This window comes from Eutrigla gurnardus, assembly GCF_963514095.1.
Source record: "Eutrigla gurnardus genome assembly, chromosome: 13".
Classification (NCBI taxonomy): Eukaryota; Metazoa; Chordata; class Actinopteri; order Perciformes; family Triglidae; genus Eutrigla; species Eutrigla gurnardus.
In genome coordinates this window covers 14,755,701-14,774,837 of record NC_139936.1, presented here as the reverse complement: position 1 = coordinate 14,774,837, position 19,137 = coordinate 14,755,701, and the positions used below count along the sequence as shown (strand labels likewise).

The 19,137-nt window shown below is 42.5% G+C and overlaps 1 protein-coding gene across 1 annotated transcript; it reads left to right on the top strand.

Annotated features, from left to right (window-relative positions):
* The first annotated feature begins 9,299 nt into the window (after window positions 1–9,299).
* gas1a (growth arrest-specific 1a) lies at window positions 9,300–11,491 on the top strand. Its single transcript, XM_084025582.1, has one exon. It carries the CDS (start codon window positions 9,880–9,882, stop codon window positions 10,645–10,647), a length of 768 nt encoding a protein of 255 aa, XP_083881708.1. The 5' UTR covers window positions 9,300–9,879; the 3' UTR covers window positions 10,648–11,491.
* The last annotated feature ends 7,646 nt before the right edge of the window (window positions 11,492–19,137 follow it).

Sequence of the window (19,137 nt, the reverse complement as noted above, 5' to 3'; positions counted from 1 at the left end):
ATGCATTGTTTCTCTCCTCTCGTTGGTGTTTCACCAAGGGTGGAGGCAGAGCTGAACTCATAATGGAATAACTGTTATGAATCGTTACAGGAGTGTTTCTCACAAACACACTCAGCAGAGATTCAAACACTCGGCCATCTGCTAGCATTTTTGCTCTCGCTACCAATATTTGTTGCTCCTTTTCAACAATGTTGGGTTGGAAAAAGCATAGTGCGTACGGACTGAAATTTAACCGTGGCGTTGTTCAGGAGATGCAGGGACTTAAAGCAAGTTCATCAAGCTTCACCCCTCTAAAAAGTGTATCTTTGCAGGGCAGATGGAGGGGAGAGAGGCATGTAGGCATTACAGAGAGACAGAATTGTGTTATCTAGAAGATATCCTGCATCATTGTGATTTAAATAACATTATATATTGCACCCTTATATGTTTTTTAAAGAAAACAAAGGAATGCTTCACACATTCAGAACACTAACAGTATTATATTGTATTAAAGAAGGGACTCTAGCTTCCAAAGTAAATGCAAGGAATCAACATTACAACACTAAAACCTTCAAATGCATTTGAAAAACGGTTTCTGAAAGCTGACACTCCAACATGGCGCCTGGGTTTCTTCAAAGAAGGCAACATGTGGATCGGTCACATCATTCTTACGCACGGTAATCCCCTCGGAGTCAGGAGTTCACGGAGGATTGGTGCAGCTCTGATGCTATGCTAGACATGTGCTTTTTATTTGGTCACTAGGCAGCCGCGCCGTCTTATCAACATTGCAGAACCAGCTGGGAATGCACTACTGCAGTGCTTTGTTGGGGACATCGGCAGGTAAACATCTTAACTGACTTCCATCTTAAGTTCCATAAGTACAATTTGCTTATCTTGGTTATATTTCAAGTATTTATAAAGCTCATACTGTGTTTTTCCTCAAAAGCCACTTTCTGCCCTGAATTGCAAAATGAAATGTATTTTTCCATCAAATGAACTAGGTTCTCATTTGAAGTTTCTATTGTATTCTTATGTCAGTGCCAACCGTCATTTTTTTGTCTGCAGACATGAATTGGTATACTGGGGTGGTGTCTGAAATGATCACACTTTGCATTTGTTTGTCTTAATTTGACTAATCTTCATGGTCTTTGAGGTATGCATCTTTATATAACTGCAGAAGTGATTTCAACAGTTTTAGCTCCTCAAAGTCCTCGTGATCTTTTAGTTGCAATGGGTCTTAATGGATATCTTTTCTCAATGACATGCAGTATACAGCATTCAGTTAGTTCAGGTTTCAGGTTAGGTTAATGTAGTGATGCCCTTGCCATAAGTGTTCCCAGAGATTGCCTTAATTCAAACAGACAATATACTCCAATAAGTAATTCCTTGGAATTACTTATTGGAGTAGATTGCCTTAATTCAAACAGACAATATACTCCAATAAGTAATTCCTTGGAATTTCTGTTAATTACATAATACTTTTTTTTTCATCTTTTTGGTACAAGATAACTTTTTTTAAATCTACACTTTTAAAGGAACAACTATAGAAAATATTTAAGCTGAGTGAAGTGAAAACATATATCACATATTATTACTCTCTTCTTTATCATTACTTATTGTGAGATGAGCTGCTTTTCATTAGCTATCCACAGAATTTATGAGCTATTATTATTTGGACTGGCCTCAGTCGTTTTTGAAATCCCACAGTAATCTTTCATTGTGAATCAGATTTGATAGTCCAGTGCCTGCCGGATTGTGGTGAGTTCATTTCCTCCATGTGCAGCGTGGGAGGAGGAAGGGGTGCTTTCAAGGGGGAAGCAGAGGGGCAGCGGTCTAGGAGGAGTTAAGAATGACACGCAATTAATCAGCCCGGGCAGACGACTGATATCACTTCTCTGTGGAGGCTGGAAGAAAGGCCCGTCTGTACTGAACAGCTGCAGGAGAAAACCAGCCCTTTGCCTTTCTTAGACATGTGGAGAGGGAGAGAGAGAGGGAGAGAGAGAGAGGGAGAGAGAGAGAGAGACGCAGAGAGAGAGACGCAGAGAGAGAGAGAGAGAGAGAGAGAGAGAGAGAGAGAGAGAGAGAGAGAGAGAGAGAGAGAGAGAGAGAGAGAGAGAGAGAGAGAGAGAGCTTACAGATGGGATGGAGGGGGGAGATGAAGAGGAAGAGAAAAAAAGTGAAGGTTTTAATGGCCTACCCACATCTGTTTATTTAGAAAAGAAACCATTGTGTCATTCAGTTATTCTAACAACCTACACCAGGGCCAATGTTAGTCCCACAATGACGGCTTTTTAAATACACAGTTTACACTCCTATGAAGTGGCCTCATAACTGCGTTGGAGCCTCAGGAACGTGCCAAATGGGGGAACATGCTAGGGTTTCACATTCCCTCCCGCACTTCTTGACGTCTCTATAGCAGACTATGATGCCAGAGGTTGACCAGGAGAGATCTGGCGGGGGCCGTTTGTCTTGGGGTTTTTTTGTGTGCTTTTTCTGGGTCTAATCTCTTAAATTGGTACTCAAGGTTTGGAGGTCTGCCAAGAAACTGGTGGGGGTTCTGGGATGCAAGTTTGAAAGCTGGTGAGATGGTTTTCTGCTCAGTGTTTCTGTTGTTTACATATCCTATCAACTGTGTTCTTGGAGACCGGGTAGCATAAATGTTCCAGTTTCACAGAGGAGTGCGTTTTTCTTTAAACAAAAATGTCCAACTGAGTATCCTAAATTACAAAATAAAAAGGATCATTAAGCAGCCCTATTGATATTGGACAATTCTGCAAAACCACAGTTAACATTCAATTGCAAAGTTTTCTTTTGCCAATGCCAAGATGTTTCAAATTCTAACTTTCTACAAAATTGGGATGGAGCAACTACGATATGGTTAGTTAGGGGATATTTGTGGTTATGGAACTAAACTAGCTTTTTGACAACTAAAGCACTTTGTTAAAGCTGCTACATTTGTTAATAACACTGTATCATATGACGATGTGTAAACAATGTGACGATGTGAAAGGAGTCACTCGTAGTGATGGTTGTGGGACAAAGAGTGAGCCTTTATGGTTCTGGTTCACTCTCACCTTTCACATAATGTCTTTTTTGGTGACAACAGGCTCTTTTTTAAGTTGAAATGCACTGAAACCCACTCTACACTAAGTGCTCAGTACCAAATGGCCGAAAGACACAGCCTGTGAGTAAATGGTGAACGCAGTGGGGCATTTACATGCTAAAGAGACGGATATTTCCCTCAGGAGTTGGTGGAGACCAAAAACGGAGCTAAAAGAGAGCAACTTTGATTTGCGGGTGGCTTAATTAAGTGTGTTAACACTGCTAATTAACAGTAAACACAAAGGACAGTTGAGGATGCTGGGAGTGTTGTAAGTTTTACAATTATATTTCACCATAAACCAGAGTCAGTAAGTACTGGACAAATGGAAATTTTGACCAGATGGTGGTGATAACATCAATTGTGGGTCTGTGGTGGGATGCAAGCTCTCATGAAGTCAAGCGTGCCACATGCAGACTCAGAGTCGTCTAGTAGTTACGCACTTTGTGGGACTGGCGTGAAGACATGGGACTGTAGCTTGAAATACAAACTGAATGTATGCTTTAACATCATGGAGCCCTGGGTATTGAACCCCATTACTTGTTGAGCAGCGTCCATGCTTTCATCTTCCGAGAACTGCCAAAAACTGAAAGTTAGTTCATTATTTTATCAGATGGTTCCCAATGTAAAGTATTTAGGCCTATTTAAGGTATTGTGCTGCTGCTTTTGTTGAGACTACATTAAATACTGATGCATTGAGAAGTTGTGTAATGAATTTTGTTGGGGAAAACAGGTTTGTAGTAAACAATTATTACACCATTAGCTAATCGTAACTAATCGTAATCGTAACTATTCAAACTTTATCTTCATGTATATTGTCTGACAAAAAAGGAAATGTTCCATTGTTGACAAATTTGCATTTGTAAAGCATACAGTTTTTGTAGTTTTGGACAACAAAGCTGATCCTTTCATCAACAGCAGATCAGGAATGTTCATCACGTGTGTTCAAAGTAATTATGTGTACTTTTGTTGTGTTTTTATATTGTTAAATACTTTCTTGCCGCATTGGGAGATTAAAGTTATGTGTCTATGTCGGAGGTTAGGTCTTTATTGGTTTGTCCATATGTGCTGGTGTTTGTCTGCAGTGATATGTAAACAGGCTGATGGCTGAGCAGCATGTGTTGCAACAGCTGCCTGTGTGATACATGGTGTGTGGAGACAGTGTAGAGATTCAGAGAGGTCTGTTGGGGTAAATACTGTAAAGAATTTACCTGGATGTAAATTCTCAAAGCACATTCTCCATCACTAATGGACTGCACCGTTAAAGATTAGAGAACATTACGGCCAAGGTGAACACATGGCCAGGATGTCGATTTAGGGGCTTAAGTGATGACAATGATGTTTTCCATTACCACCTTTAGCTGCTAGCATCACTGGCAGACATTCGTTTTCAGAGTCATGTGATGGCAGGCAATCCCAGCTGTCTGGGTTGTAGCTGATGTGGTAGAGGGCCAATCACACATTGCATTAAACTGAAGAATGCGTACAGTGATTGGATGCAAAAAAAAGCTTCAAATTAACAAGATCTGGGCACGAAGGGTCAATAGGAGGTATTTGACTGGAAAAGTGTTGTTGGTACCTAGTACTGGGTTATCTAATGCAACACCTTCAAGGGAGTGAAAAACAAAAAAAAACTCTAGTTTGCATTCATAAATAGTTTCTTTGAGTCACATGTTCTCTCATTTATTGATTTTATGTATCACAGAAGAACCTTACAAATAACTCATTTTATTGTATAGAAACTAAGACCGCTGCTTCACCCAATCAAATCGAGCCCAACTTTGTTCCGTCTTTTGATGGTAGGCCAAATGTGCAGATGAGATCATGTTGAATCTTGGAGAAATTATAGTGCAGTGGACTGTACTAATACGGTCAGCAGGATTCGGTGCCTGTTTGACATGATGGATGACTTTAATCTCACTGATAAGAGGAACACTCCCCCGATAACACTTCATTTAACATTTTAACCATTTAGCAGCATTTTGAAGAAGGGATCCACCCACTCTGTATGGTTACTTTAAAGCACATCAGGAAAGGAAGTCTAAATCCCCCCCGATTTGGTTTTAAGGAAACTCCATTTATTGTTGCTAAAAGGGGGTGTGTTAGGTTGTTGTGTTTAGTGCTGCAGGGTATGTTTCCCTTGCAAGCAAAGCAATCCATGACTCTTGCAGCCAAACCGCTCTAGAAATCGTGGAAAAAAAGTGGTTTGATGTTGGCTTTCTGCCATTATCTGCCAACTTTTAGGCTTGTAATCACTTGTGTGTCACTCTGCAGTTCCAAACCCAAGAAATCAACACAAATCCTCAGAAGAGGACGGACGAAGCTGAGGCAAGTTAATAGGCAGACACGAGGAAGGAAATTAATCCATAATCTTTTCTTTGTCTCCTTTTTTTTTTTTTGGTTCTGTTCCACATATCTTATCACATGCTTTTATCACTTCTCTGAAATCCCAAAGAGGAAGCAATTTGAATGGATGGTTCCTGCCAAGTCATTTCCTGTATCCTGATATTTCCTTTTTCAGACAGGACAGTGAAGGGCAGGTCCACCACTGGGATTCAGCTCACCATTACTGATGAAGTCCCCACAACACATCTCCCTTTACACTTCACCAGCAGCACTCATGGGACCATGAATTAGTTGGAAATGTCAAAAATGTGCAGCGAGATGTCTAATAGGGTATCAGCAATGTCTTTGATATCATTAATGTAGTTTTTATGAGTTTTCTTTAAAAGAGAAACTATTATAATTAGAAGCCATACTTTAGTATTTAATTTACCTTTCAAACTTACACTTAACATATTAACTATACACATACAAGTACGTTTTGAGTATATTTTAACAATCTCAACAAAGTGCTCACACTCCAGAAAGTTTTATGGAGAGGTGTGTTAAATAAATAACCTGTTTATGATGTCAACCGCTCCTCAGGTTAAATAAAGTGAGGGCAAAGAGTGCAGGACTTATATCCTTTTATGATGCTTTCTCTGTTAAGATTGTCACACACATCACTTTTACAGACACATTTTAAAAGATAGTCTTTGCTGAAATCAGCTTCATGAAAAAATGAAACTGTTACAAGAAAGATAAATATTGCATACTGCACACACCTGCTGGGAATGCTTGGGTCGTCCTATAAACAATGATTATGTTTTTCTTTCAGTCAACTCAACGTCCTGGTCTGATGCTCTTCACACAACATGACTGAACCTCGCTGTCGTGGCTGTGTACGTCAGCGGGGGATGGTTTTAATGCCATTATGTTTGTCCCTTAATTGGACTGTTGCGGCAAAGAACTCTGGTTTAATTGAGCCCTCAAGACGCTCAGCTCTCAGTGCAGCACATCTGGCTTAAGTGTACAGCTGTTGGCAAAGACAAACGTGTTGGATGATCAGCTTTTTTCCCCGTCTGTAAGTCTTTTACGGTAAAATATTTTTTAATGTGGTTGATGCAGTTTTAATTCAGGCCAGTTTGAATTCCGTTTTGAAATTATGCAAATTAGCTTGGACACCGAAAGGCAACATCGCTGCTTTATTTACAATAATATAACAAGACGAATGAGTGAACGCCTCACTTGAACGGTGTTGCCTCTGTTTCCTATAAATTGTGCTAAAAGCACTTGAAACAATGAAGACGCTGGTGTTTGGGGAATCTTTTGTCTGAGCACACAGTGTTTCCATTCTTTGTTGCTGGAGGGAAAGGCAGGAGAGGGACTCCTGAGGTATTGAGTTCCCTGTATCCATCATTTTCGACGAGTTGGGACCTTGGAGTAGCGCCAGCAGCGTCTGCGTTAGCCAGCCGTAACTGACATTGAGTGCATTGTTTGCAGTGGGAAGCTCACGGCTGTGGCCTAAAGGTACATTCCTGAGATCAGAATGCTGTTTGAAACACAAACAGCCTTTGTGCCCTCGCTGCTCTCTTTCCCTGACTCCCTCATCCACATCAAGCCTCGAGAACTAAACTGCCTCCTCTTGCTCATGTGTCAACATGTGGGCTATCATTTTACACACACACACACACACACACACACACACACACACACACACACACACGCACACACACTCACTCCTGTCATTTTGATGACGAGGTCCAGACAGATATGTTCCAAGCTCTTGACTGTTGACCGTGTTTTTTCATCTTACAACTTTAACACTTCTAACGGTGGGTTTTCAGTCCAGTAAAGTCAACTGTAACATTTTGGTAATTTTGCATCTTCTGGTTGCAAAAAACAAGATGGCTGATGGTTAAAAACCAAGATGGCAAAATGCAAAACTGGAGGTTTCCAAACAGCAGTCCCTCAACTGCTGAGTGAAGTTACTACGTGCAGTTTCTTTCATGCATCCATGCTTCATAATATTTGATTGAAGGAATGTGTGTGACCGATTCATGTTGGCAGCATTGATTGATTGCAAATATCTGCAAATGTTAAACTCAATTTAACTCCACAAATAAGGACATCTACAACAACCAAACGGAGAAAGTATTGATTGATTCATTGTAGATGAGTTTTTTTCCCCAGAAAATTGTAAAAATAGCTGTTTTCTGCTTTTCAAATGTGAAGATTTGCTGTTTTTTTTAAATACTTTCCCCTGCTAGTTGTCTGAGCTGATTGGACCAAACAAGACATTTCCCAGGCCTGTCAACTTTATACACTATGATGGCATTCTTTTCAAGATTTACTCACATTTTCCAGATCTACGATTTATTCATTAATTGAGGAAATAATCAGCTGATTAATCAATGCTGTGGTCGAGGTCAGTTCATCCGATACCCTTAAACATTCAAAAACTCTCCAGATGATTTTTCACCCTGAACGTCTTTTTCCTATACTTACGTTGTCAGGTGTCAAACAGAAGATGTTCTAACCCAAGAAACACATCCTGAATACAGTTATATTTACTATCTTAATACAATTTCTTTGTGATATTCCATTTAACTGTCAGATTATTTTACTGTACAAATGAAAACCATTGAAAACTATAGAAACTGACATGTGAATCACAACAGAGGAACGGTTACTTTTATTAAAGGTTCATTTTTTAAATACCTAAGGCCCAAGGCAACATCTTGACTTCTGCTTCACACTGCTGACTGACACAAATGGCAGGTTGAGGAAAGTTTGGTAAAGAGAAAGAAGTGATCGCTTAAGAAGAGAAAAAAGAACAACTCTTGGAATCGACTAAAAATCACAGGATGACGTAACTGCGGTTGATGTCGGTGTGATTACTCTGGCATAGCAGGATCCATAAACAAAGACAGGACTCAGAGACTTTTTATCACTGTCAGTCATTAGGAAAGTGAATCGTGTTGTTGCCAAAACCTAACTTACTGTTTATTTTGAAAAGACGCTACGCCTGTAAGGAGTGTATAATTAACACGCCGTGACCGACACACGCTAAAGTGACACTAGAGGGTAGAGAATCATAGTTTGAAGCTTTGGAGCAGTGTCCAAGCTGCATTATTTGACAGAGTGAGCAGATGTTAGTCATGGTGGTCTGGTGGTGGAAGCACAAACGGGACCAATCCCACTCAAGCACACGGTCCAAAATTCTTGTTTCATTAGTCAAATAATTTAATGGGGAATTTTGGATATCTCTTTGTTATCTAAATCCGAGAATACCATAATACATGTCAGAGTATGAGGAAGAACAGCCTTTAAAGAAGTTTCTTGTAACCTTCACATTGAAGAAACGACAGGTTGGTATAACAATTTACTAAACATTTTCTGAAATTTAATATTTAAATATGCAAAGCCATTAGTGAATACTAACTTCAGGAGAAATCTACAAATTGGAAGACTTTAAAGAGTATTAAAATAAACACATAAATATGTATTACAGATGTTAATTCCTCCCACTGGTCTGAAAGACAATCTATGGAAGCAAAATAGCCCCAAATCTCCAAAGTGACCAGTGCATGAACAACATATCACAATGAAAACATTGTGTTTTTCTATTAAAAACCCGATAATCGCGAGCTGTTTGGGTGTGACAGGTTCATTCCAGTTCCCCTGGTGATAGAGGACGGCTCTTTCCACTATCACCTACTCTCCAGCACATTCATCCCACCTTGTATTTCTCAAGACCATCATCCTCCCACCCTGAACTCCCGCCCATCTCTACGTCGGAACCCACAACAAGTGGCCAACCAATGAGAAGCACCTCGCTAATATGTGGAGAGGGGGGGCTGGGGGACAGAAACACTAACGCTCAAAGGGAAGGGAGTAGAGGACCACTTTGCGACCCACAAGGGTCGTTGTTTTTCCTCCCCCGTGCGCTATTTGTTTGCACTCCTGCGCGCACAAGGACTGCTAATTGATCCAGCGCGGTCCTCCAAAGGGCTCTCGAGACTTGTGAAGCTTCGCTTTTTGGGTTGAGATCTGCCAGAGAGCGAGAGAGGGAGGACGCGGAGCTGGAGGCAGTGTGTTGCATGAACTCAGAATCCCTGCCATGGAATGAGCCGCCGTAGAAACTCCCCGAAAACTTGGGAGAACTTTTCTTTCGCGTCTCCTTTTTTTCTTTCTTCTTTTTTTTAGTTTCTATTTGATTTCTCCCATCGCCGCCTCGGTCATGTATGGATAACGGGAATCGAGACTCCGACTCAAATGGATCAGCGCTGACGGGTTTGTGGAGCCGGGATTACACAGCGCAGTGCCAGCCAGTTGAACGCCCACACACGGGCCCTTCACACACACTCACACACACCATCTGCCGCGGAATACATAACACTGTCCAGTGGAAGCACCACGGGAGTTTTCACATATGACACTGTTGTGAGTCCCAGCGTTCTCCTGCCGCCGGAACAATGGCACGCGCACAGGCGCGGAGGTTCGTCTGGCCTCTCGGCTGCGTGCTGTTGTTTTTCGGCTACTTCTCCGTGGCCTCGCCGTCCCACGGCCGGCGACTGATATGCTGGCAAGCCATCATGAACTGCCAGGCCGAGCCCGAGTGCAATTACGCGTACGAGCACTACACGCGCGCGTGCGGGCCCGTGCTGAAGGGCGAGAGGAGGAAGTGTCCCAGCCACTGCATCTCCTCGCTGGTGCAGCTCAACCTGACCAAGAGCGGGCCGGCTCTGGAGGACTGCAGCTGCGCGCACGACCCGTTGTGCACGAGCACCAAGCGGGCCATCGAGCCCTGCCTGCCCCGGACTACCAGCACCGGCTGCACGGAAGCCCGGCGCCAGTGCGAGAGGGACGGCCAGTGCAGCTCCGCGATGCACGATTATCTGAAGCACTGCGGGAAACTTTTCAGCGGGGCGATCTGCACGAACGCCTGCCGCGCCGTGATCGCGAACATGCGCAAGATCCCGAAGGGTCAGCAGCTGGACACGTGCATGTGCGACGGGACGGAGAGGGCCATCTGCGAGTTCGTCAAGAGCAGCATGAAGGCGCTGTGCTTCGACTCTCCTCCGTCGGAGAGGGAGGGCAGCACCTCGGACGATTGCGAGGACTGCGAGGACCCCATGGAACCGGACTACGCAGAGCCGCTGGAGAGCAGAGCCTCTCTCCCAGCGACCCACTGTGTTTTGACACTGCTGGCATCCATCTTGGCTCTGCTGCCCCTCGTTTAATCCAACCCCGGATAAAAAGCAAACCAAACTTTTTTTGTTGTTGTGCCACTCTTCCATCTGCTTCTATTGTAAACGCTCCGAGCCTCGCACATTGAAGGGAAGGCTGCTCCGTCGCAGGCCTCTCTCGAGTTAGACGCTGAAGGATTTAAAATCAGGATATTTTTCTATGCAAATGACACCAGAAAGAGGTTTTCTTTTCTTTTTAAAAAAGTGCCTGAGCTCCAGGCTGCTCTCTTATAAACCCACAAGGCTCTCCAGATGCTCAGCTTATGTGATAAGCTAAATTAGATCGTCTCCTTCCTCTAAAGTCACAGACTCTGATTGTAAAGTTGTCACTACAAAGACACAGTTGGTTTGTTTTGGTAACTACGCAGCGTTTAATCAGCTGTGCACTCACTGCCATTTGTTTTTTTTTTGTTTTTTTTAAAGATAAGAACTATTTTTATATCACACTGTTGCCATTTGGCACCAGTCTGTTCTGATTTTACAAGTATTTAATGCTGGAATTTGTATGAATCTGTAAATACATTAGGAGTTAAAGTGAAACAGTAATTTATTACATGCCACCCAGTTACATCCAAATGTTCATCATGTGAATAAAGTACTGAGTATTCCAGCTTTAAAGGGAAGTTACCTTGTTGTCTTCAAAGAAATTGTGCATTGTATATATGTGTATAGCCTATATAGATGCCCCCACCCCACCCCCAGAGAATCCTCTATGTTTTAGGCTACAAGCTGATTTATTCACTGTGTATAGCCTAGAGAGAGAAATGTCTAAATCCACTGTATGATTGCCTTAACAATATACCTTTATAGAAGGCATAAAGGAAACTTGAAGATACCATTCCTGACTGTGAGTTATTTGTTTGTTTCGCCACATCACTTCCGTGTTGGTGTTGTGGGGCGGGATGTCGCTGGTTTTTGTTTTTGTTGCTCAGTCATTTTGGGGGTTTGTGAGCTGAAGCTAGTTTGTTAAAATGCACACGTGGAAAAAATAATGTTGCGTGAGTTCTCGCCTGCCAAGACGCATGGGATTATGAGCAAACATATCAGAGTGTTATGCTCTTTTAAAAAAAAAGTGTTCTCACGTGACACATGAGTTTGGAGTAACTCACTTTATGCCAAATGTAAAGTGTGTGAGTGTCTGTTTAACACAGACTTCCATTCCTTAAAAGGCCTTTAAGTTCTGCCTAATGGTTAAGGTTAAATGTGCGTGGAATTTAAGGGTACAGGCAACTTATTTTGGTCCTTAAATGAGTGATTAAAGTGCTGATGAAGGGGTTTACTCAGTCGCTGATATGCTGTGTGTAAATCCGGATGCTTGTCAAGGTGAACTGTCAAGTTCACTTGTTCAGTGGAACATTTTACTTTTTAAATGCAAGGTTTTGTGAGTGAGAACTGTTTCTGGGACTTCTACGGTGGAGTAAACACGGCCTCATTTAAAATGCAGGGGAGCTTCCTCTGTTGACTGATAGCTTAATGATCTGCTATGTCTTGATTTAGCAGGCTGTTGTCAAAAACAACTGGCACCATAAATCAACAGAATACACCCCCCCAGCCCCACCAACACCCTCGACACTCAGGTATCAGAATTTAAAGACACTAACTGTTACACATGTATTTAAAATATTCAAATATTTTAGTTTATTTCAAGTTCTTGAAATTTAGAATTTTTACTATTTCTCAACTTAGAACAAGTAAAACATGTTTGAAATAATCATTTATGCAGCTGTGAGTGTGTATATTTATTTTTGAGCAGACTTGTCATTTTATATCACTTTCATGAGTTATTGATAATGTCTTCGGTCAGCTTCTGGGGGCTTTAAAACATCAATGATGTGCCGCAAAATGTTTCATTAGAGGTGGGGTGGGGGGGCCTCCAGCTGAATGGATGGAGGAGAAGTCGAGTGGCATCTTTGTCATGGAAATGTTAAGCACATAATAGTTGGGTAGCACAATAGGGAGGCACTTCATTCTTTCAGGCTGGCTTGACACCTCTGGAGAGCCGAGCGGCGGGGAAGCATGTGGGAACGATCTGCTGCTGCTCGGGTCTCAACCCTCCACTGCGAGAAGAGAAGAAGAGAACACATGGCAGGCCTGGTGAGGGGGATGTCTTATCTTAAATCCTCTGTTTTTCTTTGTTAAATTATCTTTTCTACCTCCATGTTTTTATTTTAGTGCTTCTTACTGCTTCAATGAGATTCAAGAAATTTAAAAAAAATGGAATTCATACAAAGGCACTTTACCGTCACACTGTGATGTTTACAAAAATGGGAAACTGCAAAAAACTATGGATCCCCAAATTGTCTTCATAAGCGTGGCTCCTACATAATGTCGGTATGCAGTTCCGCCGTACGTGAAGCTTTTCAGCAGGAGAGGAGCTCTGGAGCTCCGCAGCCCAGTCACTCCTCCTCCTCCTCCTCTTTCTTTTTGCCTCTCGCATTTGTTCAGGCAGTTTCAGCACTTAGAAAAAGCGCAGCGTGCGTTGATTAGGCCACAATAATGCATGGTGTTTGAATGGATGAATGAGGTGCAAAAAATCTCACAAAAAAAAAACAGCCTGCTTGTCATAAAATGGAAATGATGCTTGAATAAAGTTGGCCGTCTTACTCAGAAGTGAAATGTTATAATCTTGTTATAAAGTTTTTTTTTAATTATGTTATGATTTCATTTAAATTAAAATTTAATTGAAATGAAGCGACCATAAAAAAATGTAAAAAAAAAAAAAAAATTCAATTTACCACAGCTGGCTCTTTTTTTTTACAGCATACACAGTGGTGTGTGTGTGTGTGTGTGTGTGTGTGTTGTGGGAAGTTCTGGTTTTAATTTACAAACTGTGGCTGTTTGTGTTCCAGCTCTTTGAGCGTGTGTCAGGTATCTCTGCCATCGACTTTGCTTCAGCGAGCTCTGTTCACTTCCAAGTTCTGTGAGAGAAAAAAGGCTCACACTTCACCCCATGCAGATCCGTTCACCCCTTCACCCCCATACATATCACAGCAGAGTTTACAAAAGTGCAGTTCTCTCAACCCACTTGAAGCTCTGTGTTCTCTGAGATCTATAATAATCCTGACTGTACTTTTTTTTTTATTAAAAAAATGACTTTTTTTTCTCTTTCCCTTCCTCCCTCAGCAATGTGAGTTGAATAAGTCAAGATGCCACATATAATTACATTACGCTATTCACAACATGGAATATTTGACCTTAGTCCTACTTTTCCTTGCAGTGTTTTCAATAAGTCCTGGCACCAGGCCGGTGTGTTTTTTTCATGCCGAGGTAAATGGGGGGAACCTATATGAAACCTATTCAGCTCGAATGTGTTTTACTTTTAAAAATAAAATAAAAAATCCTCCATCAAAACAAAAGCTCTGAAATGCTACAGTGTTTCAGCATGTCCTCTTACTTGAGACTTGATACGTTGTTGTGACTTTGGTTTCAGCAAGTTATGCACGTATAAAGTTGAAGTTTTCTGCTTATTTTGCCATTTTTCAACAATTTTCCATAATTGCAAACACGCATAATGTGACTTCGGCCAATAAATAAGCTTCTACTGTCAGATTTTCTCCTGACAAAAACAATGTTCAGCCTTGACGGGCGCTCCACTGCTGATGTGTGCTGCTGACCATATTTCTCACAGGCATTTGTTTTGGCTTTGGCTCCGTGCGCGGCTGTGCAGAAATTGATGTAGAAATGGTTGGACAGTTGGAATGGCTGAGACGGAGGAGGAGGCACTGAGATGGAAAGTTCATTTGAAAGGATTTGGAAATAATCCCCTAAAGTTACCACAGAGTATTGGACGGAACGGGCTCCACCTCGACTCCCCTCTGAGCTCCGGGCCTTCGCTTGGACGCACATTTGTCAGAAGATAGTTATGAAAGAGGTGTGCTAGTTGTTTCCTTGTGATTTAACTTGGAATATGTTTTGGCTTCGTAAGTTTTATATCAGCCCTCTAGACGACGCTCCCCTCTTTGACCTAAGAATTGACGCCGCGCAGAGGCGGCGCCGCTGACACGACGAAGCAAACATCATTGATTTTCACATCGCTCCCTCGTTTAGCTGCCCGGCTGATTCCAGAGAAACTCTGGTTTGTTTTTCTCCCTTCCATTTCAGCTGCCACTTTGATTTCATCATGCAGGACCTCTGCTGAGTTCACAACCCTTTGGAATGAGAAAAGGGCCCTGTAATCCAGTTACTCAAGCTGCGGCCCGACTCCTCAGGGTCCTGAGAGAAAAACCTGCGGCACTAATCCCACTGTCACAAGGAGAACGTTTCGCTGTACCTGACTGTTTGTGGCAGCCATTTGATATATTCGCTGTTTAAAATGTTTCCATGGAGTACTTGACAAAGGGGGGGTCACAAATTGTTGCACACTGGTTTTGTTAGTTGCACTTCGGTGCTTATGCAGCTGGTGTAGTGTTGGAGAAATCAAAAAGGTGATGCAAAAAAAAAAGCAACCTAAAACCCACATTTAGTTTAGTATTTGCTTTTCTTAGGAAAAGGTTGCATATAACCTACTTGTCCCTCTTGAGGTTACAAATGGAGTGAAATGTGAAATTAGAAAGCACCCACAAGACATTCCTCACCTTAAGTAATGAGTGAATGAGGTGAATAAATCTGTAATCTGTTTAACCCATAGTTTATTGCATCTTTTCCTGAACCAAAACTACTCCAAACTTAACCAAAGCACTATTGTATCATGAAAAGAAAGAGTGTCATCAGTGATTTGATATATCTTCGAAATAAAAAGACAAATGATGTTGCAGAGGGCGCGGACAAACAACAAACACTGTTTAGTTTTGAGCACTTGGTATTGATCAGAACTATCATGGTCATTCTGTGCAGTGAGTCTCTACCTTGTTGCCCCTTGATTAAAGAGGTTCAACACTTTGTCGTGCTCTGAAGCTGTGCCCTCCGTCAGCCAAGCAGGTCCAGCTGCTTTGTGGGACGTGCGGACATTCCCGGCGTGTTCACACATCGCTGGGGGAGTGTTTGCCTTTCACTTTGACCACAACACAAACAGCTTCACCCGCAAATAAACAAAACATGAGGCGGGGGCCCACGAGGGCAGCGCAGTGCAAGAGGCCCTGGGACAACAGGTCATGGATGCCTCTGTTTGTTTGGCTGTGTTTCTGTTTACGCTTGTGTGTGCGCGTTGCCGGTGTGCACGCCTACATGTGCAACGGTCAGTCTGGGAGTTTCATAACAAGCTGGTGGACGCACCAAAGCATGCTTGCTCCTCATCGCATTTTTTTTCCCAGCATGATTACCCATAACCAACCTCTACCTCCAAAAGCCTCCTCTTGCTGTGCACTTTTGAGAGGCCTCCGCAATTCAAGGAATTAGAGTAGGGGGGGAGGGGGGGGGGGGACGAGATAGAGAGAAAGAGACAGAGAGAGGAAAACACAAAACTTGCTGACACGGGGCATAACTTAATTTCCACGGTAGGGGGACAGCTGTGCAGTGTAATCTGCCATGGCAGCCCATTCAGACTTCAATGGCAGGCTTGACTCGCCAAGGAAAACTCAAACTGCAGCCAGCCCCCTTCTCAGTGAAGGAGGTGGTGACCGGGCCACCATTTATGGGCTTCTCTTCTCTTAAAGAAACACACCCCTCTTGCTTGTTATTGATAACACCCCCAGCCCCTAAACACACACACTAGTCAGTGGGATTCTTAGCTGCCATAGCATCTCAGGCCTCATCATGGCCTCGCCACTTTGACTTTTAAACAGCATTAAAGAGTCAGTTAAATTTGCTTTTTGAGCTATAAAGTCATCGATATGACTGAAAGACAGCAATGCTGGCGTTAAAAATTGATTCCTATTCCTTATATTGACCATTTCATGGTTGAAAAATGGCTCAAAACACGATATTGTGAGAGTGATAGAGTTGATCGTGGTTTGGGACTAATCTATGCCAAGGCTTCTATTGGTTTTTAGCTTTTCTGTATCCTCCATCTAGTTTAACAATCATAGCACAAGCCAGTTTTTTTCTGTGGGACTTAAGCTAATTACAAGTTGCGTAAATACTTTGTAAAAGCATCAGATTTTGCAATATTAACATCAAACTATAAATACTTTGATATTTAATTTTCTCCATAACGTCCAGCCAAAGTTTGAAGGGTTGTATGTACATGTATGTACATTGACTTGAAACAACACGTCCTCACCAATGTAACATCATGCTTTTTTTAAAATGCAATGTCATTTTCAGATTCAAGAGAAGAGGACTACAAATGTTTGTTTCTGCAACAGTGATTTCCTTAAATGAATCTTTTCAGTGACGGGGTTGACAAGGAGAATGTTTAAAACCCAATCTCTTTTTTTTTTTTTACACTGTGTGATCGTGGATAGTCTCTGAGTAATCAAACAACAAAAAGTCAACACAGCAACACCACATTTCTAAACAGGAAATGTGCTTTGGCCCCGACATGAATAATGAGGGTATAGCTCGGGAGTTGTGGGGAGTTAATAGTTTGGCAGTGGAAGTCAATAGGGGCCGGGGTCTCACTCCATTAAGCTGACCCCCAGGGCCATGTATTCATCCCTCGCACATTCATTTCCCCTTTTATGCTCCCTCTCCTTTCACAGCGGAGGGCAGGCGGCAGCGCGGGCTCACGCAGGACAGCGTCTGTACAGACTGTAGGTCATAAATATGTTGGGTCGGTGTGTGAGTCGGTGTGGCTTTGGTAACCCGAACACAAATGGGAGCCTTCAAAAGGAGCGAATGAAAAGGGCAGGCGTGGGAGAGAGGAAGCCGTGAAAGGTAGTGATCACAACAGCTGAGTTGAGTTTCAGTGCGTCTCCCTCAAACGTGGATTCATGAATCTTATCTCCGTCTTTATACCGCCGATCTCTCAACAGTTATAACCGATTTATGTGCTCAACAGATTAGTCAATGATTCACATGGGCTCAGTGTGTGTGTCTCACGCAAACAGTGGTTTCAACCCTCTTTTCTTCCTGTCTTGCTCCCTGCAGTGGCATTTGTAAACACCTTCAAGTGAAATCCCAAGAGCAAACACATCCAAACGCCGTCGGCAGACTGCACTTCACCTCTCGGGCTGAAAGGGGTTCAGAGCGAAGGACGTCTCCATTTGAAGTCCGACGAGTGGCAGTAAAAGAAGTGTTGAGTGCAACACGGAAAAGGAAGCAATTACTTTTTCACGTGTTTTTTTTTCACGTTTATAGTGCAAATCTTTTTCCCCAAAATTATTCAAACTTTTCAGCCCTTTAAGTCAAATTGTGTCCTAGATTGCGAAGCAACAAAGGCACAAAACACGATGAATCCGTAATAAACTTGGCCGGCGTGAGCTAAGTGCGTATTGGAACAATCCCTGCTTGAGCTGCAAAGGCGCAACACACAATGGTCCAGTTTACCAAAGCAAGTGAGAGCAGGGCTGGTGATTCAGGGTCACCAATAAAGCCCTCTTTGTGCTTCATTTCATAATGGAGCAGGAAGGTTTTCAGATGTCTCTGCATTGTTTTAGGATGACAGATTGCTCCGACAAACTTAAAAAAAATGAATCCGATGTTTCTCTTCAGCGGTTTGTTCGGGGTGGTGTACGTCACAGACAAGATGCATTTTGACAGTTTGTTAGCCAGAAACTGTGTTAGGAATACCAATCGAAGTTAAAATGTGAAAATCATTAGGTTTTACTTCTGATCAATACCAGAGGGGGAGCGAGCCAGAGTCTCATTTCCCACCATGTTCTGTGGTTTGGCTGAAAACAATGTGATGATGAGCTGTCACTAAACAAGCCAGACTAAACTGGATTTAGATATGCAAAGAAAAAATTATGAAAAAGACAAACGGGAGAAAGAGGGGAGTAACACACGCACACACACAGAAAAAACAATTTGCAAGTAATGTACTGAACGTAACGCTGCTCTTTTCCTGGATCATATTTCCCATGGTCCCATCCCCCCCCTTCCTCCCCCACGTGAAAATCCAGCTCGGCAGCTCTCGATTAAAGACAGAAAGCTGAGCGAGTCGCTTCCTGAAGTTCTCACATGACATGTTAAAGACATTGCAGGAACAGCAGAAGGTTGGGTGTACAATGGGGAGTTGGTAATGTCTGGAGCAAGAACGTGTGTGTGTGTGTGTGTGTGTGTTTTGGGGGAGGGTACTGCAGAAGAAGGAGAGTGAAAGTGAACAGGCCCGAGTTTTGGCATGGGAGTGTTTATGTCAGCAAAAGTGGGACAGAAAGCAACAGAGGAAGAATGAGGGAGAAAAGTTGAGACTTTACGAAGGAACATTGTTGAATATGTTGCTGTGCTTTACTCAGAAATAAATGCTCTCTAGATCCATATAGGGTTTTTCAGCCTGTTCTCATTGGAGCTTGGATATTGTACTGATATTTCATTTATTCAAATAATGGTATCTGATACCAGATCCAGCTATTGAGTTGGTCTGATCGCTGTCGCCTCGTTTCGCCCTCAGTTGCCCTCTCAGAGGCGTAACGTTTCTGACACCCCTTTCCGTCTCAGTACCTTTTA